Below are 21,767 nucleotides of genomic sequence, written 5' to 3' on the forward strand. Positions count from 1 at the left end.
TTCAGACTGGGCTGACAGCGTGCACCACACCCTGGCCTAACACTGTGTATGTGTGTGCCCACTATCTCTTCCTGAGAACTCTTAGTTAACTTGCAAAGGCCTGGTACAAAATAAACATGTGGAGACTGCAACAGGTAAGAAGGGTGCTTCTTCTTCCTTAACTGAGTGGTTCTGGTGTTGACAGTATTGACAGCTCATGTGTTTCTGAAAATATGTCAGGTTTTAGTTTCTAGGCTGGGTAAAGGTTTATTCCCACTGTGTGTGTGTGTGTGTGTGTGTGTGCGCGCGCGTGCACATGCCTGTGTGGTATATGTGAAGGTTGCCTTCATTCCCTCAGGCGCTGCCCATTTTTTGAGCCAGGACCTCTCACTAACCCTGGACCTTACAGGTAAGGCTGCCCAGCCAGTGGGCTCCAGGGATCACCCAATTCCACCTCCCCGCACCACCACACCTGGTGTCTGGGCTTTTCTGGTTGTTTGGCATTTTAAGACAGGGTCTTTCGGGAGCTGGAGAGCACTGACTGCTCTTCTAGAGGTCCTGAGTTCAATTCCCAGCAACCACATGGTGGCTCACAACCATCTGTAATGGAATCTGACGCCCTCTTCTGGAGTGTCTGAAGACAGCTACAGTGTACTTACATATAATAAATAAATCTTTAAAAAAAAAAAAAAAAAGACAGGCCTTTCTACACAGCCCTGACGATTCCGGATCTCACTACAGCTGGCCTCGAACGCAAAGAGATCTGCCTACTGCTCGGCCTCCCGAGAGCTGGAATTAAAGCCTGTGCCACCAGGCCCAGCCACGTCTGGCTTTCTATGTGAGTTCTGCAGTCTGACCAAGTCTTTATGCTTGTGTGGCTGATCCATTTTCCCAACCACAGGCTTATTTGTATTGAATTCTCTAGCAGAGATAGTCCCTCATTTCAGCTCTGTGGCCTTGTAACACTGTCCACCACGGTTTTAGGCTTCCCTTAATCCTACTACATGCGGAATGCTCACATCTGTGGCCCAAGAGAACTAATGGTGGAACTTTGCAATTTTGGTCAGAGTCTGGACTTGGTAACCTAGCTCTTAAGATGACATTCAAAAAAACCATGATCTACTACCATACCAGAGTCCCCTCAAAGGGTAAAGTACTTAGGCACAGAGCAGCCCAGATCCACAGCCCTCCACTGTGGACAGCAGGTTCCTGATCCAAACCTGACTGGAATCTGGTCTGGCCAGTCAGTACTGCCTGCCCTTGCCCTGAGCTCTCCCCAGCATCTTCTCTAAGTCACCAATAACTGGGGGACCAGTTTTGCCTTAGAAACTGCAGCTGGATTTCTCAACTCCTCATTGTAATACTCACAGGGTTGATAGAAGAATCTGGGTTGATTTGCAGTGTATAAATATTGTCCGTGGAATACTGGAAGAGTCCATAATACGGATTCAACATTTCATGGCACAACAAATACAGCCACTCCCTGGAACAATAACAACACAGCTCACATGTGCTAACAGTATCACTTTCAGACTGTTTTTTTTTTAAACAGTATCATCAAATATCTTATTCTTTTTTTTTTTTTTTAAGATTTATTTATTATTATATCTAAGTACACTGTAGCTGTCTTCAGACACACCAGGAGAGGGAGTCAGATCTCATTATGGATGGTTGTGAGCCACCATGTGGTTGTTGGGATTTGAACTCAGGACCTTTTGAAGAGCAGTCGGTGCTCCTAACCACTGAGCCATCTCTTCAGCCCTGGATCCTCAGACTGGTTTTAAGGCTTGTGTGAATGTATGCCACAAGCATGCAGTGCCCAAGCATGCCAGGTCAGATGTCCTTGAGCTGAAGTTAGAGGAGGTTGTGAACTGCCTTGTGTTTGCTGGGAACCAAGGTCAGGTCCTTTGAGAGAGCAGGACGTGCTCTAACTGCCTACCACCTCTCCAGTTCCAGCTTGAGTTCGTTCTCTCTCTCTCTCTCTCTCTCTCTCTCTCTCTCTCTCTCTCTCTCTCTCTCTCTCATTTTCAAGATAAGGTTTCTCTGTGGAGTCCTGAGTGTGAACTGGAATTCCCTCTGTAGACTAGGCTGGTCTTGAACTCAGAGATCTGCCTTCCTCTGCCCCCCAAGTTCCGGGATTAAAGGTATGAGCCACCACTGCCAGTTGGAGTTTCTAGGCATTCTATAATAAGAGTTTGGTAGATGAACATCTCAAGCTCTAGAGAAACAGAGAATTTATGAACAACGATGCCCTTCTAATTTCCTGTTGAATTCTTACTTAGACCATAAGCACAGAGCATTTCCATCTTCTACATCTTTTTATGTGTGCGTGTGTGTGTGTGTGTGTGTGTGTGTGTGTGTGTGTGTGTGTGTGTATGTGTGTGCATGTAAAGGGCAGAAGCTGCCTCCCTGTCTTCCTTAATTGCTCTCTGCTGATTTTTGAAGGCAGGCTGGCCAGGGAGCCCCACGGATGCTCCAGGCTCACAGCACATGCCCGGTGCTGCTGGGCTCATATTTGGGCTCTGAGGCTTGAACTTGGGTCCTTCCACTTTCAGGGCAAGCACTTTCCAGACTGAGCCAACTCCTCAGCCCATTCACCACTGTGCAATGTATAGAAAACTTAGACGAATCTGAAAACATCACAGCGGTTAGAAATCCAGCGGGAAGCCGAGCATGGTAGCGCACGCCTTTTATCCCAGCACTTGGGAGGCAGAGGCAGGTGGATTTCTGAGTTCGAGGCCAGCCTGGTCTACACAAAGTGAGTTCCAGGACAGCCAGGGCTATACAGAGAAACCCTGTCTCGAAAAACCAAAAAAAAAAAAAAAAGAAAGAAAAGAAATCCAGCGGGAATACATTGGTTAACTTAAGTTTCTAAATTCCTTTAGTACTTAATATCACTTTGCTCTTATAAAAGAAAAAAAAACAAAACAAAACAAAACAAAAAAACCCAAACCCAGCCAAACACAATAAGTAGTTCTGCTGGAAATTGAAGGGGGGGAGCTGCTGTGAGATGGGTTCAGTCCTGAAGATACTGGGGTACAGCACCTTCAGATGGATAGCCCTCAAGACAACGGGCTCAGATTTTAGTGTGTAGTCTCTGATTCTTCAAACAGAAAGGAGGCAGGTTAGGGGAGGGCAGCACACACCAAAACTGTCGGGACATGAAAGGGATGGAAATAAACAAAAGATACACAGATATGTCAGACCAAAAAACCCGGCAGAAGCTCAAGGCTCTCATCTGTACTTCCGTCAAGCATCCTTTAAGGACCTGGGACCTCCTTGGCTGTGTGTAGCTGCTGCCTGTGTGATTCTCTAAGCACTCTGTCCCTCGACATGTTAAGAGTACAAGAGAGTGGGGGCTGAGAACAAGCCATGTGCACCTGCATCCACACCAAGGTCACTGCAGGTCCCTAGACTTGGTGACTGGTGAGTAAATGCAGCCCCTACACAACACAGCTGCTTGATGGGAGGCCTCCAGTGAGAAGACTTAAAAAATGCCTTAGATGTATTTAATTCTTCATTTCATACTGATTACTTACAATGGAATTCAATAAATTAGTGTGTTATGTAGTAAGTTAGAACACCGGCCCGCTGTGAGCATGGGAAGATGAGGTGAGGAAGCCCTGCAGAAAGCGGAGGAGGAAGGAGATGGGAATAAGGTAGAAGACTCAGCCGGAGGAGGGCTGTGAGCTCAGAGACTCCTGCGCACAGCAGCTACTGCCAAAGGTGAGAGCCTGGCATCAGAGCCGCTCTACAACTGGGAATCTGGCCATGAACTAAACCAGGTTTCTCATTGTGGGTAGCTGCTAGGGGCACAGACAGAAGAAAATTACACCACGCAGCTGTTCTGCAAGGGAGAAACCAAGAAAGAGGAGGCTGGGGTGACAGTGCCTGGGGTCTGTTCCAGAAGCAGAGGAGCTGATGCTGATGCTGTTGATGCTGATGCTGTTGCTGATGCCCAGGCTGGATGGCCATGACAGACCAGGTCTCTAAGGAGAGTGCTGCCAAGTGCTGTCCTGGGCACCTTCAAGTTTATGGGGGCAAGGAAGACAAAGCCTGGTTTTAGAAAGAAGCCAGGTGTGGTGGTTCATACCTTTAATTCCAGTACTCAAGAGGCTGAGGCAGGAGGAATACTCCTATTTTAGACTAATCTATGCTATGTAGTGAGTCTGGGACAGGGAAATGAGAAGGAAGGAATAGACAAGGAAGAGAAAAATAGAATTCAGAGACAAATTAACTTTTTTTTTTTTTTTTAAGATTTATTTATTGTTATATGTAAGTACACTGCAGTTGTTTTCAGATACACCAGAAGAAGGCATCGGATCTCATTACGGATGGTTGTGAGCCACCATGTGGTTGCTGGGATTTGAACTCAGGACCTTTGGAAGAGCAGTCAGTGCTCTTAACCACTGAACCATTTTACCAGCCCACAAATTAACTTCTAAAGGGCTAAATAGTATTCTGTAATTCAAAAGTAGAGCGGCTGGAGATGGTTCAGTGATAAAAGCACTCATTGCCCCTGCAGGTTACCTGGGTTTGATTCCCAGCACCCACATGGCAGCTCACACCCACCCGTTAACTCCAGTCACAAGGGAATCCAATGCCCTCTTCTGGCCTCTGTGGGTACTGTGTGTCCACAGTGCATAGACTCACACGCAGTCAAAACATCTACACATAAAGTCTTTTTCAGAGGAGCCTGAGTGGCAGACGTGGAGAACTGAAGAGAGCCCTGTCTGAGAGCAGAGGGTTAGCTATCCTGACTACTGCCGAGAGTCCGTGTCTGTGACCAGATCTCTGAATCAGGGGCGACAGCCCAACCTTGGCTGCCTTGATGACACCAGATGCCTCTTAGAACAAATGCCAGCGTTTGTTAAAGAAGCCTCAGCTCTAAAGTGAAGCCAACTGAGCAGGTAGAGGCTTCACACTATTTTTCTTAGATTTGCTTTATTCCATCCAAAACGGCAGCATCTTGTAAGACCCCTGGATAAAACAAATACCTGCATGTCCCACACCCACACTGCCACCTAGTTAAGTTCAGGAGTGGCCCTGGGAGTTTTGTGTTCAGACACATACAGTAAAGGAGTGTGAAAGTTTAATCCTGACTATAAGTTAAAAAGTGACATCATACATTTTCTAATGGGAGGTGTCAGCAGGAGAAGCCTTGGTGCCCCATGGTGCTCCGTGGAGATGCTGGCACAGCAGAGCAGGGCATGCTCCGCTATAACACTCAGGAAGTGGGCAGCTACACTCATGTGGGGAAGAGGATTGACTAGCAACTCACCGAGCCACTCCACCATAGTCCAAACCTTCCTCCCCTCGGAACTTCACCATCAGGCGCTTCTTCAGGTCTTTTGGCCGCATCTTCATGATCTGGCGATACGACTCCTATACATCAAAACCACAAGTTCACAAAAAAGATGTCTGAGAGTGCAGAGGATAGAACCCAGGTACTTTAACATACTAGCCAAGTGCTGCAAGTGAGCCACACCCCAGCCCCTCACTAGGGGATTCTAGGCAGGGGCTCTACCACTGAGCCACACCCCAGCCCCTCACTGGGGGATTCTAGGCAGGGGCTCTACCACTGAGCCACACCCCAGCTCCTCACTGGGGGATTCTAGGCAGGGGCTCTACCACTGAGCCACACCCCAGCCCCTCACTGGGGAACTCACTTTCCTTCTTCTTCCCAGAGACAAGACCAGGGCCAAATAGCAATGCACTGTCTCTGAGAAGGAAGTGCCCCAGCAGAAACTCTGAATGAATGAGTAGGTGTGAGGAGGACCCACAGGCTGAGGAATGATCTACACAGCTCAGGGCCAGCTGGGGTCCTGTCCTGAGTCCCCAGCTTCGGCACAGAAAACCACTGAGTGCTAAAAGCTGTTGTCAGAGACGGGCAGACAACTCCGCTCAGCTTGAGCCTAGGACCTGACAAGCCCTGCATCTCACTATGGCTGGCTATACCAATCTCGGAAGACTCATATATGCACTATTCAGAGACTACAAGGGGAGTCCATGTCACCCGGTTAAGAAAGTGGTAATTACTGTGGAGTGTGGACAAAGGGAAGCCTTACATAGCCAGTGGAAGTACAAAGTGCTCCAGCCACCACGGAAGTCCGTCTGGAGGCTTCTCAGCAAACTACAGCTTCATCTACAGCAGGCCACGTTTACACCTCAGAGCACTTAGTGGACTTTATGATAAGTCATCAAGGCTCATTCACAATAGCTAAGTTCTGGAGCCAACCTAGGTGTCTAACAACAGGGAAGTGGATAAAGAATATGTGGTGTGGACAGACACTAGAATTTCTGTATCCATAGAATTAAGCAGCCAGAGATAGTCATAGTGAGTGAGCTAAGCCTGTCTTAAAAACTGTGTCTGTTTCTCATAACCATAATCCTTAACTTTTATAGACACATAAAATCATGTAAGTATCTGTGAAGTTTAGGAAAACACCAGAGGGAGGACTGTAAGAGGGAGGAATCGTAGGGTGGGGGCTGGGAGAGAAGCAGAGCCAACACAATGAAATGTCCTTGTGTAACAATATTTGTATAATAAATATCCACAATGAAAAAAAAAACATTTTTGAGACAGGGTCTCACTGTGTAGCCCTGGCTGTCCTAGAACTCACTCTGTAGACCAGGCTAACCTCAAACTCATAGAGATCAACTTGCCCCTGCCTCCCTAGTACTGCGATATAAAGCATGTGCTAGTACATCCAGCTATAATAAAAACTAAACAACAGATACATCAGTAAAACGGATCCTTCAAATGTCAAGCAGAAAGCAGAGTCCACCAAGATGGCAAACACAGCTCATTTAACAAAAACCTCCTTGCGTGCTTCCCCATGGGGCTATATGGTTTAGCAAGACATAATTCTTTACCTCAAATATCTCTTCTCTGGAGACTTCTATGCGACAGTGACCAGCCTGGGGCTGCTGAAGAGAAAGCTCGTGCCTGAGAACTTTGAGCTTCTGGACTAAGTCCCTCTCATATCTCTGGGCAGGAAGCTCCTCGTCCTCCACGGAGCCCTCGCTGGGCAGCTGCAGCGGCTGGCTGGGCTCCTTGAGTTGGCACTGGTGACTGCAAAGAGGAGACATGGCCGTCACTGGGCAGGCCAGGGAGCTGAGGCAGCCTGCAGCACACACCGCAGGCGGCAGGCTCTGCTAATGACAGGGCTTCTCAGATGAGTGACAACAGCCTGGCACAGGTATAGGGTACAATAAAGACGATGTCATTTATCTGCATGAGGGGGTCTTCCTGGTTGTCAACTTGACTACACCTGGAATGAACTAAAATCCAAATGGCTGGGCACACCATGAGGCCTTGTTCACTTTTTAATTATGTCATAAGAAGTGGGAAGACCCATTTCAAATCTGGATCTTTAAAGTGAAAAGATAAAAACTTTAATCCAGATCCTTTAAAGTGGGAAGCTCTATCTCTAACCTGGGCCACACCATTGCTGGCTGCCTAGATGAAGGACAAGGAAGAAGGAATTTCACTCTCTCTGCATGCTGCCTCTCACTCTGGCAAGTGTATTTCCTTTACTGGTATTAGAGCCTACTTCTTCAGGATTCAAGAGTATACTGAGTATATTTTGAGATACATTACAGCCTCATGGACAGAATAGACAGCTCTTGTTGATTAGCTGGATCACAGCCTGTAAATCAATCGTGTGAGTGTGTGTGCATGTACATACACAAATATACACACACACACACACACACACACACACACATACAAGCACGCATACACTCTATAACTTTTGTTCCTCTACAGAACCCTAATATAATCTGCTATATTATTACTAAAAATCTCAGAAACCATCACTGTGTTATCCGTCTACCCATGCCTTCGGTACCAACTGATACACTACTGGAAGGGCCTATGAAGAGCAGACTCCCCGTGACATCCAGGGGCACCCACTCTTCTTTTTGATCAAGATTCCAGTAACAGAACGTAGGCTACCAGGGACAACGTGGCATTTGCTTTATTCAAGTCTTGCCACTTATGCAAGCTGCACAGAGCTATTTGTGAGGCTGTCTGTGTGCTACTGACTATGGGTGGCACAAAGATCACACCCATCACTTTCAAGGCAGAAATGCCTGGCACAGAAGAAAACCAGCATGCGGCAGCGGCAATGGCAGCGGCAGGCGGCCCTTACAGACTGTGCTGTGCAGGTTTTGCTGAAGAACCTCTCCTGCTATCAGCTCAGAGCCCTTCACTTAGGCTGCTTGAAGGAAAGGGGCACCAACAATGCATAGCCTTAGTAATGGTCATGCTAATCTCCGGGTTCAAGCCACTGTCCAACAAATATCGACCTTATTTGCTTGTGCCCACTATTGAGCAAACACAATAGTAGGTACATAAAAAAATGACTAGTGTGGGGCTGGGGCAGGGCTCAGGGGGTCAAGTGCTTGCTGTGCGAGTGAGCATGAGGACCCACCTGCACTCAGATCTCAGCACCTAATAAAACCCCAGTGCTGGGGCCAGAGCCAGGCAGAGAAGTCAAGTGAGTTCCAGGCCATGCTGCTCAAGACTTAGAGGAGGGATGGAGGAAGGACTCACACTGACGTCGTATGGCCTCTGCACACACCCACATCACGGTCGAGCGCTTGCACCACACACACACACACACACACACACACACACACACGCACGCACGCACACACACATGCACGCACGCACACACACACACACACAGGCACACGTGTGCACACCAATACTGGTGTAAGGAAGCATCCAAGTATAAAGAGGCCAGCAAGGATTTAAGGTCTTACTTCATGATGTGGTGAAGCCGTGGATCTGTAAACTGGGTTGTCCTATTATTGTGATCTACAAAATAGATTCTTCCCGACACTGTGCTTCTGACTTCCCAGCCTGGAGGCAGTGGCCCAAGTTCATCGCAGTTCACACTGTTAAGGTCTCTAGCAAAAACGAACGTACAGAGAGCTTTATCCCACTGAGAACCAAGGATTGGCGGCAGCCACAGGGATCTCCTAGCAAGGTGCCCGTGTCCCCTCACACTGCAACTCCTGCTGACTCTGGTAGGCTTATAAACAGTAGCCACACATGGCAAGTAAAAAGCACACCTCTCGAGGGTCCATGCCCACCATAAGGAAAGGGGCTACCCCAGGAACACCCTTCCTTACACAACAGAGGGACAGACTAGTGGGAAGCACCTGACTTCCATCAGCAAGCTCTTGGGAATCACAAATCAAACAAGCCAGACACTTGCTGTAGCAAAGATTCCTCTCCTGAGAAGTTCCTAAGGCCCACACTTTCCAGACTGTCGGGGACAGAGCATACCGTGGCATGACAGCCACAAGGCACCCCCGTGTTCAGCAGCAAGTGTTCTCACTCTGGCCCCTTGATAACTTAACTGTGATCTAGTCAGCAGGAACCAGCATGCCTGCTCAAGATGCTTTAGAGATTAATGTAGACGCCTGCCATTTCTACGATGCATACCAAAAGGCACCTTATTCATTTGCAGGTAATATTCCCATGCAAATGACAGACCCTGAACTGTAAATTCAACACCAAAGACAGGAAGCTGCTTGAGGGTGGGTGGGAGGGGGTAATGATGAATAAAAGAGAACTGAGCACTACTGAGTCTCTTAGGTAGTGATGCTACTGTAAGAAAAGAAAAACAGCGGAGGAAGGAAGAAAGAAAGAAACTTAGCTCTGGCACAGGGTGGGGCGGGGGTCTCTCTGACCTGGGCTCGGATGTATGGCCTTGTAGAAGGAATTCGTATAGAAAAGCTTCATCTCCCCCCGGAATGGTCCCCAAGGGACTGAGGCAAGAGGGGCAGTAAAGCAGAAGAGAGAAAGGGTAACAGAGTCTTTATCTTTCCTGTTTAACTTTTATCACGGAAACTTCTATGCATTTACAAAAAAGTCCAGAGAGATCACAGTAGATGGCCAAGTGACCAATTTCAACAGCCCACCAAGTTTTCAATCCCCACCCCCCCAAAAAACAATCACGCACGCATACACGCATGCACGCATACACGCCCCTGCCCAGCAAGTCCCAGCCTCCACCTCATCTCCCCTCCCAGGGAGGGTACTGTTAGCTTCCATGGGAGGGGCTGGCTTTCCAGGCTGGTGAGACCTACCTGGGGATCCTGGGGTCATGCCATGTGCTGACTCCAGTCTGTGTGTGCAAAAAGTAAACTTGTCCCTGCACTGTTGTCCTTTGCTCTGTGGGAGAAAGAGGGGCTGTGAGTGAGTGAGTGAGTGAGTCACTTCAGACTCTCAGCTTGTTCTTCATTGCTTGCTTGTTTACTTATGCTGGTGTTTGACACAGGTCTTGTAATGTACCCCAAATTGGCCTTGAACTCATGATTCTCCTGCCTCAGCATCTGCTGTGATGTGGCTGCTGGTGTGCACCCTGTCCCTGCCTGACATCCGCAGTGGTGTGACCGCCGGTGTGCACCCTGTCCCTGCCTGACATCCGCAGTGGTGTGACCGCCGGTGTGCACCCTGTCCTTGCCTGACATCCGCAGTGGTGTGACCACTGGTGTGCACCCTGTCCCTGCCTGACATCCGCAGTGGTGTGACCGCCGGTGTGCACCCTGTCCCTGCTTCTTTCAACACTCTTTATGATCACAGAAAAAAGAATTACAAGGCTGTGACTGGCTTCCTGAACTCTATGGGTCTGGACAGAACCCATTCCTTCTAGGCCTTCCCTCACTGGGCTGCCTTGGAGAAGATGGCTCCACCTCCTCCACACAGAGACACCCTTTGACCATCATCTCCTAGTGCCTGCATCTAGGTGACCTGCTGATGTGAACAATGTCCCTTCTTGGTCCTTCTCAGCACTGAGGCCACATGGCTCTGCTCACTCCATCCCTGTGATGCCCCTCCTAGTCTCAAATCTCAGGCCATCCCGAGTCTCCTCGCTTCCCTCACACTGCCCCAGAGTTCATTACAACTTTCCCATTCGTATGTGGCCTGGGTCATCCAATGCCACAGACATGGAAGGGACAGCTAAGCCATTAGCAGCTGTGCACAGCACATAAGGGCACAGGGCAAATCCCTCGATGTCCTAACTGGTTTTCTGTCACTTGATAGAAGCTGGAGTTATTTGGGAAAACAGAAGTCTTAACTGAGAAAATGCCTTCATCAGACTGGCCTGTAGGCAAGTCTGTGAGACACTTTATTGATTAGTTATTAATTTGGGATGGCCCAACCCACTGGGCAGGTGGTCCCAGATAAGGAAGCAGGGTGAGGCCAGGCATAGTAGCACATGTCTGTCCTTAGTTTCAGCCCTCAGGAGACAGAGGCAGATGGATCTCTGAGTTCAAGGCCAGGCTGCTCTACAGAGAGAGAGCCAACCAGTCAGGACTTCAGACTGAGACCTGTCCCAAAAAAGCAAGCAGGCTGAACAAGCAGTGAGCCACGCTCCTCCATGGCTCCTGCCTCAGTTCCTGCCTCCAGCTCCTCCCCTGACTCCCCTTAGGGACACACTAGAATTTACAAGTCTAATAAACCCTATTCTCCACAAACTACTTTTAGTCCTGGTGTTTACCATAGCCACAGGAAGCAGACTTTATACGCACCATAGCCTTCAGGCAGCTCCGGCGACTGGTGGCCATGTGGTCGGTTCTGGGGCGTTTGTAGGGGCCCTCGAACCTCAGGATTTCGGAGTCGCTGTACCAGGAGTCTCTGATCTTGGCTTGGAGACTCCACAAACCTGCAGTTCCCGCCTCCTGCTGCTGCGCCAGTACCATCTGTATATGGGGCAGGTTCCTCCATGAGGCAGCTGAGTGGTCTTCCAGGGCCTGAGTCTTCATACACCGTTCTGGAAGGGAAGGGCAGAACAGGCGTGGAAACATCATAGAAGTGTCACAAGACTCAAACATGCAATGTTCTACATCCCTTTAACAAGTGACTGTGTTCTCAATGCAAAGTTTCAGGACATTCAGAGGGTCCACCAAGAGAGAAAGAGCCAACCACGATTTAGAGCTCCAGCAGAGCCACCAGAGGGCGCAGCTACCTGATGGGGAAGGTGGAGCAGAAGGTGTTCCTGACACTCCATTTTCTTTGTTATTTACTCAAGGATGAAATTATTGACTCTTAAGTGCTTTTTAAACCTTCTCTCCCCTCCCACAGCAGTTTCAAAACCAATTTGCCTTAATGAGTCCCTTCCTTTTCAGTCAGATACTTTTTAAACCTCATATCGAAATTTTTCAATGCATGCAGGACATGGAGGACCAGAACAATGGGCTTTTCCCCAAAAGCAGTGCAGTCACAGGAGGTGTCACCAGGCTGCCCTCCACTCCTCCCCACCAAGGGGTTAGTGTCAGTCCAATCCCCGCATTTACTCTCCTACCCGTATGGATTTTAGCCTGGGCCACTTTGTTGTTGTTGTTTTTTTAAAGCCCATGACTTCTCCATTATTGTTGCTGAACCAAAATAATAATAATAATAATAATAATAAAATAATCACCACCATCATCAAACACCAGTCAATGTTCAAATTTCTCTTAATTGTCTTATAAATCATGATTAAGACAAAGTCCAGGGCCTGGGGAGACAGCTCAGCTGGGAAAGTACTTCCCGAGCAAGCAAGGAGGACTTGACTCAAAGCCCAGCTCGTGTGGTGGTGTGTGCTTGGAATCAGCACAGGGGAGGAGGAGCCGGGTACTCCTGGTTGGCTGACCTGGGCTAACTGGTGAGCCCCAAGCCAATGAGCCTGTCTAGGGAGTCAAGGTTGATGACCCCTAGGCAAGGGCCTCAAGGCCGACCTGCACGAGCACCGGCTGTTTCTTGGGCTTCTTTGTATTTTATAGCTCAGGCTGACCCAGAACTCAGGATCCTCCTGCCTGTCTCCTTAGTGCTGACATGACAGGCATACGCCACTGTGTCCAGCTAAACTGTCACCTCTAGTTGGTAGGAGTGTCTCTGTGTTGGTTCCCGAGTCTCTGGGATATAATCCCTGGGTTAATATACCCTCCTTCACACACTAGTATGGTAGCTTGGAGCAGTTTTATCCCACATAGCAGTATATGGTTTGACGCTTCTTTCCTACAGGGAAAGAGAACATGGCTGGCACCACGGTGGGCACCATGGTAGGCATCATGACTGGCATCGCCAGCACCATGGTAGGCATACGTACCCTTCGTTCTCCAGCAGCCCTCTGCAGTCCACCACCGACCCTCCACCGCCTATTCTGTCTCGGGTCTGTAAACTGACTACAACACAAAAGAAGAGCCCGCATTAATACCCGGGGCTGCTCGCGACCCCTGCAGCACAGTGAGTCACTGCCGCTCCTTAACGTGTTCAGTATCACACAAAGGAAGTGAGTTTACGCCTCCCCCTGTTTTCAGTGTGGAGCACTCAGGCCGACACTGCACATACCACACAACTGTTTGAGCAGCCCTGGAAAGCAGAGAGCAGAAAGGAACTGGGCTTCTCATGCCCATCCCCATCCCCATCCCCTGGAGAACGCAGCATTCCATTCCAGTAAGGTAGTCCATCCTAACAAGACTAGGTTTATGTCTCGTGAAGGTACAAACCTCCAATCTAAGAAAATATTTATGTTCTAGTCTCACTGGTGTAAACAAGTTTGACTCCTAGGTTTTCAGGAGTTTGATTTCTGCCCTGACACATCCCTCTACAAAGGAAAGAAGAAATTCCCAGTGCAACGCAGTGCATGAGAACTTTATCCTCAAGTTGCTTCTGGGCGGATGCAGCGCTCACTGTCTTGGCACCTGAGGCATCTGGAGTCGGAGTGATTCAGCCGGGCTGTGGCTCCTCTGACTCCATGCAGCACACACACCCAACATGTGCTTTCCCCTAACACACTGCCAACAACAGGGTGGTCAAGGGGACAGTGACTCAGAGAGGTCACTCCATCGGAATGCCTGCAGGCAATGCAGCAAGCATGCTTTAACCTTTCTCTCCACACAATGGAGTCCTCTGACTGTGAGTCTCGTTACACAGAACTTGTCACACACTCTCTTTGCTTTTGCAATAGAATGGGGCTTCCCAGAAAAGCCACACTCCAGCTCTATCACTCTTGACAAGATAAGGGTCAACTATGGGTTCCTGTGCTGAGTAGCATAGCACTCATAAACCACAACCTCCCATGTCTGGAGTACAGGAACTCAGTTTCAATGACAGGACGAAGGGAACCACAGAGAAGTAAGGAAACCACACAAGAAAGGCTTAGGACTGGAGAGATGGCCCACTGTGGTCTGCCCTGGAAGCCTGTCCCCCATCAGCCCTGGGAGCAGGACCGAGGGGTCCCTCCAAGTCCCCTTATGCAGATGAGAAAATTCTTACCCACTATTTGGCCACGAACTGCGTCAGTATCTGAGGGATTTAGTTTGCATAGATCCAAACGCTGGTCTGCAAACAAACAATTCAAAACTTAACCCAAAGACCGTTAACTAGGGAGGAAGGCGGGAATTCTGCATTCGGCATTCAAATCAAAGTAAGACAAGGGGCCGCCTAGGCTTTCTGTGGATGCACTGAGAGGCAGAAGAGCATCTGGTTCTTACAGCCAGTGTCTTTCAATCTGCTGATGGCATTGGAGAGCAGCCGCACACAGCCCAGGAAGCCAGCCCCCTGCTTCTTGTGGATCTTCTTGTGGTTCCACACGCTGATGGTTATAGAGTCGGTTTTCCCAACGTACCTGTGAGAGCACACAAACTCGTTCAGCACACAAGTTCGTCAGGTCTGAACTATGACATCCTCAACTACATGCATCTGGCTGCCTCAGAACCCTGGCAGTGGGGGCAGAGCTGGCCGTCCCTCACTAGGCATGGGAAAGGGACTCCAACCAGCTACACAAGCAGTGAGTGCAGGTAACCATGGTGAAATAAGCATTTTTAAATTTGTTTTTCCCTTTATTCATTTACTTACTGTACTAGAGATCAGAACCAAGGGTTCCACAGGGGCCAAAGCAAGCCCTCTACCACTGAGCCACACCCTTGGTCCCTCACTGGCAAGAGTTCTACCTGAAGTGAAGAACAATAGGCAGGTGTTCTATACCTAACACCACATGCCCAATCCTATCCCACCACCCTTAAAAAGAAACAAACAAAAGAAAAAAAAAACCTTTTTTTATTCTGAGATGGAGTTTAAGTTGCCCAGGCTGGTGCTGTGAAGCAATTTCCTTGGAATTGAAATATTCTACACCAGGAGACTCAGGAGATTCTAAAGGAATCTCATTAAAACACAGGAAGTAGGCAACTCACAAAGTCTTAGGAAATCCTGAAACTTAGCAGATTTAAAGGTCCCTTCCTCCCACCCATCCCAGAGTTAGCAGAGACTGCAGAGGAAAGAAGACTCCCCAAGCTGCCTGCAAGGCCCAGCACCGCTGGTACTGGAGTGGGCTTTCAGAACTGCAGCTGCTCCTCTAAGTCAGCCCTCACCCCGCCCTCCTGAAAGGAAGCCCAGTGTGCTCATCAAGTCACTGAGTGGACTATGGTGGAGTCATTACCTCGGTCTGTCTCTGTTTACATCTCCCCACTGGCTCTTTAAACCAGGCAGGCTTCTGACTTGCGATGCTCCTGCCTCAGCTTCCAGAAGGGCCAGCACTACAGGCCTATACCACTAGGCCCAGCATGTGATAAGACCTTGTAAAAAGGTTGACTATGCATCATCCCATTCTGGAAAGCAGTGACCCGGGCTTAACAGAGAACACTGGGGCTGCTTACAATGTCACTGTCTGTCCAAAATGGACAAAGGCACATGGACTACGATAATAACCCCACTCGGTCCTAGGGTGCATCCACAGAGAACCATCAGGATAGACGGCAACCACAGTCCAAGCCATGTGACGAAAATAACAAAACACAAGTATTATTAAAAAGCCCACCACAGGCCAGGCAGTGGTGGTGCATGCCTTTAATCCCAGCACTTGGGAGGCAGAGGCAGGCGGATTTCTGAGTTCAAGGCCAGCCTGGTCTACAGAGTGAGTTCCAGGACAGCCAGGGTTGCACAGAGAAACCCTGTCTCAAAAAACCAAAAACCAAACCAAACCAAAACAACAACAACAAAACAAAAACAAACCAAAAAAACAAAACTACCACATCTGCGCACGCAGTGCAATTCATGTTAATATTCATTGTGCAGGGACATGCGTCCACATAAAAACATGGCCCTAAATTTGGAATGAATATACTGTATGCTGGGTTGTTTTTTCGTTGTAAGCATGGTTTCACAAAAAAAACAAAAACAAAAAAAAAGGAGCACACTAAGGCAGGGGTCACGGCTCCTTTTGGTTAGTTGGTTTTCTGCTAGGAAAACAAGGGAGTTGACGTCCAAGATCACAGTGACACTGTGGTAAGGGCCAAATCATGAAATCCCATGAGAACAAACGCCGAGACATCAGGGGATGTTGACTGGGAAGTTGGTAACATGCCACGCTCACTTCGTCAAGTTTTAGCCATCTTTTTTCTTTCTCTGAGCGTCCCCTCCGAGCCTGACAGACCCAGGGAGGGGGGTCCGACTCACAGGTCATAGTGCTGGTTCCACTTGGGGTCCAGGGTGCTTTTCACAGTGTCGGTTGAGTGGCACTGCCCAGAGCCGTCCACAACAATCTTAGCAAAGGGGTCGGGGAGTCCTGGGGAGAGAGCAGACACACCAGTATGTGGTGACAGGCTACCTGGTGGCACAGTGGCATCCCACAGCACAGAGTGGCAGACGGCCCCTTGGGATCAGGCTTGCACACGTCCCGCCTCACTGCCTTTTGTAGAAGCTTATCTGCATTAGCAAAGAGAGGTCTGAGCCTCGTGTCGCACCTTCACACGTGGATGAGCAGAAACGCATAAACCGTCTCAGATCCAAACGGCAATCTCTGCTGAGTTTACATTTTAAAAGTTGCTTCTGTTTGTGTGTGTGTGTGTGTGTGTGTGTGTGTGAGTATGTATGTATGCACATGTGTGTGGGTACTAAGCGTATTTGTGAGTCTGTGTGTATGTATGCACATGTGTGTGGGTACTGCAAAGGCTTACAAATGTCAGATTTCCTGGAGCTAGACTGGCAGCCGTGACAAACATTGGACACAGACACTGAGCCAGCCCAACTCTGATCGTCACTAAAGGGACTGACTGAATGCAGAAACATGATCTATCAAGTAATCACAGTCCCCAGAAATATTACTGATCTTTTGCCTGTGCTAGCTGTGGTATCACGGCACCTGTCCCCGAGTCGCAAGTGGATGCGACAGGTTTGATACCAGACAAGCAGCAAGGCTGAGGCTTTGGAGAGAGGCTGGGCTTCGAGCCACCGCTTTGGAGTTTCCTGGTTACCTGGATAACGCCTTTGAACCTAAGTCTTTTCTTCCTGAAAGTGTAGATGAGGCCACTCAGGCAGCAAGCCCCCCTGGGATGGGAATGAGGGGGTTTTCAGGGCTGACTGCACAGGGCGAGGCCCACTAAGGAACGCAGCCCTCAGCATGTTATAGTTCCTCCCTTGCAGAGGGTTTCAAATGGAATTGATTTTGTAAAACTGGATTGGCAATTTTAGCCTTGGTGTATTGGAGCAGATTAGGGTCCTACCAGCTACCAGATCAGAAGCAGGGGATGTGGGCATGGCTGCAGTGGGGGAGGAGACCTATGCTGGGGGGCAGCTGGGAGACGTTGGTCAAGCTCTGGTCTCCTACACTCTTAGATGACACCCACTGTTTTGCTTTTAATTAAATGTCAGAGGCCAACAAGATCTAAATTCAATCCCTCGTAGCAATATGGTAGAAGAGAACTTCCTGCAAGTTGTCCTCTGACCTCCACATGCATCCTACGGGAAACACACACGCACACAAAATTTTCAGAAGTACATAAACTATATTATACAAACAAAGCTGGGTGTACTTACTGAAGAAGTCTTTCTTTGCAAGGTTCTTGGCACACAATACTGAAAACAAGCACACACTGGAGTTAACATTGATACAGCAAATGCCCTGAACACTTAGTGTTTGTAATGGGAGGGGGAAAAATCACGGAAGTTAATATGTCAGTCATCTCTCAAACTGTCATGTTAAACAAGCATCCCTAGCAACTATCTTTCCTCAAATTGGAGAATCAACAAATTTAAACACTATAATTTAAGCCTAAAACATTAACTGCACAAACATGGAAATGGAATTACTGGCATGCTTTAAAGCTACAGAAACAGCAATTTTTAAAAAGAGCAGGTGCATTTACCTTTACAGAGCTGCTAACAATGAAGAGAGCAATGCACTCTGGGTATTCTGATAAATAACACTATGTGTGTGTAGGGGTCAGTTTTGCAAGTATAAACTTTGGTACTAGAAACGGGAAAACAGTAGAAAAAGCAGAGCTTTTAGCAGTGTTGTGGGAAAAGGTTAACAGGCTGCATCTTCGGAGGTTGTACCAGAGCTGGGCAATGGTGGCACACATCTTTATTCCCAGTACTCTGAAGGCAGAGGCAGGTGGATCTCTGTGAGTTCGAGGCCACCCTGGTCTACAGAATTAGTTCCAGTACAGCCAGGGCTACACAGAGAAACCCTGTCTAGAAAAACAAAACAACAACAAAAGGGACACGGAAGGGAGGAGGTGGCTGTAAAGGGCTGGCAAGAAGGCTCAGCAGGTAAAGGGGCTTCCCACCAAGCCTGATGACCTAAGTTCAACCCCCAGGACCTACAGCTAGAGAGAACTGACTCCTGCAAATTGTGTGAGCTCCCTTGCACCATCCCCACATTAATAAGTAAAGATGTAACTTTAAAGAAGGTAAACAGTATTAGCAGACAGCGAGACTGCAGCTGATAGCATCAGCACCACCACTACCACCACCATCACACTCACACTGGTACTCACAGCCATCATGAAATGAGGCAGGAAGGCCATGAGTTTAAGGACAGCCTGGGCTAGTTAATGAGTTCCATACCAGCCTGAGCTCCATGGCCAGGCCCTCAGACAGACAGACAGATGGACAGCTAGATGATAGGTGAATAGATGATATATCTTGTTGCACATCTGCCACATGGTGGGAGGGAGCAGGGAGGAGAGACACAATGCACTGTCCTGTTGGACTGTTTGGCCAGTTTTGCTGGTTTTGCAGGCTGTAGTGTTCTATGCTCATGCTGCACTGTGCACTTCTCTCTTAAGAAACATCCATAGGGACCTCATCCACACACGACACAATTCCCCCACTTAAACAGCACATGACTGAGGATTTCTTGTGCATTGGGAGCTAACATCACAATCAATTTTCACATATTTTTATGGCCTCCAAAGAAGGGTGTTCCCATTAGCAGTCCTCTCTGTCCCCTCAAACTCCCCACTCCGAGGCAACAACCCCTCTGTTCTGTGGCTCTGATAATGTGCCCGATTCCCAACATTTCTGATGACTGGAACCACAGGCTATATGCTGGGTGAAGGTCGACACTGTGTTAACTGTGCAAACGCAAACTTTCCCACAGGGAAAGCCCTGGGTTTGACCCCAGCACTACATAAACCAGGTGCAGATGCACTCACCCATAATCTAGCACCTGGGAGGTGGAGCCAGGGGAATCAGGAGTTGAAGGCCATCCTCAGCTACACAGTAAGTTCAAGGCCAGCCTGGGCTACATAAGATTTTGTCACTAAATAAATCTGCTCCGGTGGCTTCCCCTTTCAAACTGAACAGAGCACACCCTGACCTCTATCTCCACATCACTTGCCATGGCAGGGCCCCAGTTTTCAAGCCACTGGAATCCAGAGACTTCTTAATGGAGTAATTCTGATCTCATTTTTTAAAAATAAGAATCATCATTCATATTCACAAAGCTACTGATGTTTTCATTTAGAGCTCATTCCAGTGGAATTTGGTGATATCATAAAACGGTCTTAGTAATGTCAGTGTGAAGAAAACCTTGCCTCAGTTCGTGTACAGGTCACTGGGGGTCACTGAAGTCTACTTTAAAGAGATGGAATTTCTTCTGCTAAAATAATGTTTGCCAATCTGCAGTCTCCATCCTCTCTTGACACTCTTGCCTCCACGGGAGGGATTCAGGATGACAGGAAGTTCACTCTTCTTACAACGCAAGCAAACGCTATGGAGACCAGATGGGCCTCCAACTCAGAGATCCTCCTGCCCCATCCCCTACCCCGGGGGTTGGGATTAAATGGTTCCACCACTACGCCCTGGTTCCGCCCCTTGCTTTTAAACAAACCCACTTATGCCCTAATTACATGTGGGGCTCTTGGGACATAGCAATGAGTGAAGGACATTTCCTCGGACGGAGGTTGGTAGAGGCTTGCCTAGCATACACGAAGGCCTGGGCTTGATCCTCGCTCTTCACAAGCCCTGTGTGGTGGTCCAGGCCTGCAAAGGCAGCACCAAGAAGCAGAAGCAGAGGGATCAGGTGTTCAAAGTCACCTTTAGTCACGTAGTGAAACAGAGGCCAGGAGGAGCTACAGGAGAACTGATGTTTTTTTTAAAGTAATAAAGCAAAGACAAAGAAAAGCTAGGAAACAGACAGACAACTCAGCTTCCTTCCCAGGGCCACACAGGGCAGCACCGCTTTGGCAGTTGCTTTGGCTTTCATGGAGCCTCCTACTCTCCCCTCCCCAGTCCTGGCATTCCTATCCTCAGTTCCCATTGTTGCCAGTCTCCCCTGCAGGTGTGCACCCAGGCAAGGCTTCCCACCAACTGGGAAATGGCCCCTGACCTTGACCACGTTCCCCTCCTGAATCCCATGGTTTCCTAAGACATTCCCTGCTCTCCCAAGCAGTGGCCACGGGAAGAGTCATCACACCACATTCCCTAAGCCCTAAAATTGGGAGAGCACCTTGTGACACCATCAACAACACGAGTTGAGAGCTTTATTCCGGCCTGAGAAAGGCTCAGACAGTATTGGTGTTTCGCTGGTTTCCAGTTATCTGTTGCTAGGAACCACTGCTGTAACTGTAAATTTTGCTTTGTTTGGGGGATTGAGTCTTATTACATAGCTCATGCTGGCCTCAAACTCAAGATAGCAATCCTCCTGCCTCAGCCTCCCGAGCACAGGAATTACAGCCACTCTGGTGTTTGTCTGTCTATTGCACTCTTTTTACTCCTCTTTCTTCCTCTTAAATATCTGAGTTACTTCACCGTCTTTCTTTTCAGGGTCTCCCTTGTCTTTGCTCTGTGTCCATGTTTGTATGTACTTTGTGTGTGTGTGTGTGTGTGTAGTATGTGTGTGCACAGGTCTGTGGGTACACACACACGTGCAAGAAACATGCAGAGGCCAGAGACTGACGTCAGTGTTTTCTTCAACCCCTTATAATTTTAAGTATTTATTAATCAGTGTGTGTATATGTATTATGCATGTTTACACATGGGTGTGTAAGCCACAGCAAGTGTGTGAAGTTAGCTCTCCCTCCAGCCTTCCGTGAGACCTGGGGATCAAGCACACATCATCTGGCCTTGCAAGGCAGGAGCATCCCCCTGGCTTTGCTGTTACTGTTTAGCTGGGTCTAACAGGGTTTCTCATTGAATCCACAGCTCAGTTCTTTGGCTAGACCAGGCAGCAGCAGCCAACACGTTGCCATGTCCCCCGCCTGGGACCAAGCTTTTCACACATGTCACCGTGCAGCCCAGTCTCACCATGAGCTTGCCATCCCCCAGCCTCATCTCCCAGGGGCTAGGGTTACAGGCATGTACCGTCAGGCCTGGCCACAGGCCCACCTTCTCAAACATTACTTTCATGTTTCAGCAATCCATTTATTTCACACTGCACGCCAGACCTCTCCCTGTGTTCTGAGGTGTTCCACCCCCATGTCACATGTCTCCCCACTAGTCCCTATTCTCTACTCCTGGATACCCCGTCAGCCAGCTGCCAGGCACTTCCCCCATGAAGCCT

The 21,767-nt window shown here is 48.6% G+C and overlaps 1 protein-coding gene across 3 annotated transcripts in view; it reads right to left on the reverse strand.

Annotated features, from left to right (window-relative positions):
• Smurf1 (SMAD specific E3 ubiquitin protein ligase 1) overlaps window positions 1–21,767 on the reverse strand; it is an 89,585-nt gene that overhangs the window by 8,181 nt on the left and 59,637 nt on the right. For 2 of the 3 annotated variants that reach the window (XM_021222722.1, XM_021222721.1), the window contains exons 2-12: window positions 17,798–17,836; window positions 16,439–16,547; window positions 14,479–14,612; window positions 14,261–14,326; window positions 13,092–13,167; window positions 11,533–11,774; window positions 10,087–10,171; window positions 8,752–8,898; window positions 6,856–7,054; window positions 5,261–5,364; window positions 1,348–1,462 (exon numbers count right to left, since the gene is read on the reverse strand). In XM_021222722.1, coding sequence (XP_021078381.1) covers window positions 1,348–1,462; window positions 5,261–5,364; window positions 6,856–7,054; window positions 8,752–8,898; window positions 10,087–10,171; window positions 11,533–11,774; window positions 13,092–13,167; window positions 14,261–14,326; window positions 14,479–14,612; window positions 16,439–16,547; window positions 17,798–17,836 — 1,316 coding nt within the window. Of the gene's footprint in view, window positions 1–1,347; window positions 1,463–5,260; window positions 5,365–6,855; window positions 7,055–8,751; window positions 8,899–9,687; window positions 9,766–10,086; window positions 10,172–11,532; window positions 11,775–13,091; window positions 13,168–14,260; window positions 14,327–14,478; window positions 14,613–16,438; window positions 16,548–17,797; window positions 17,837–21,767 lie in introns of all 3 variants that reach the window. The other variant, XM_021222720.2, reaches the window with a different exon arrangement.

Source organism: Mus pahari, chromosome 23 (assembly GCF_900095145.1).
Source record: "Mus pahari chromosome 23, PAHARI_EIJ_v1.1, whole genome shotgun sequence".
Lineage (NCBI taxonomy): Eukaryota > Metazoa > Chordata > Mammalia > Rodentia > Muridae > Mus > Mus pahari.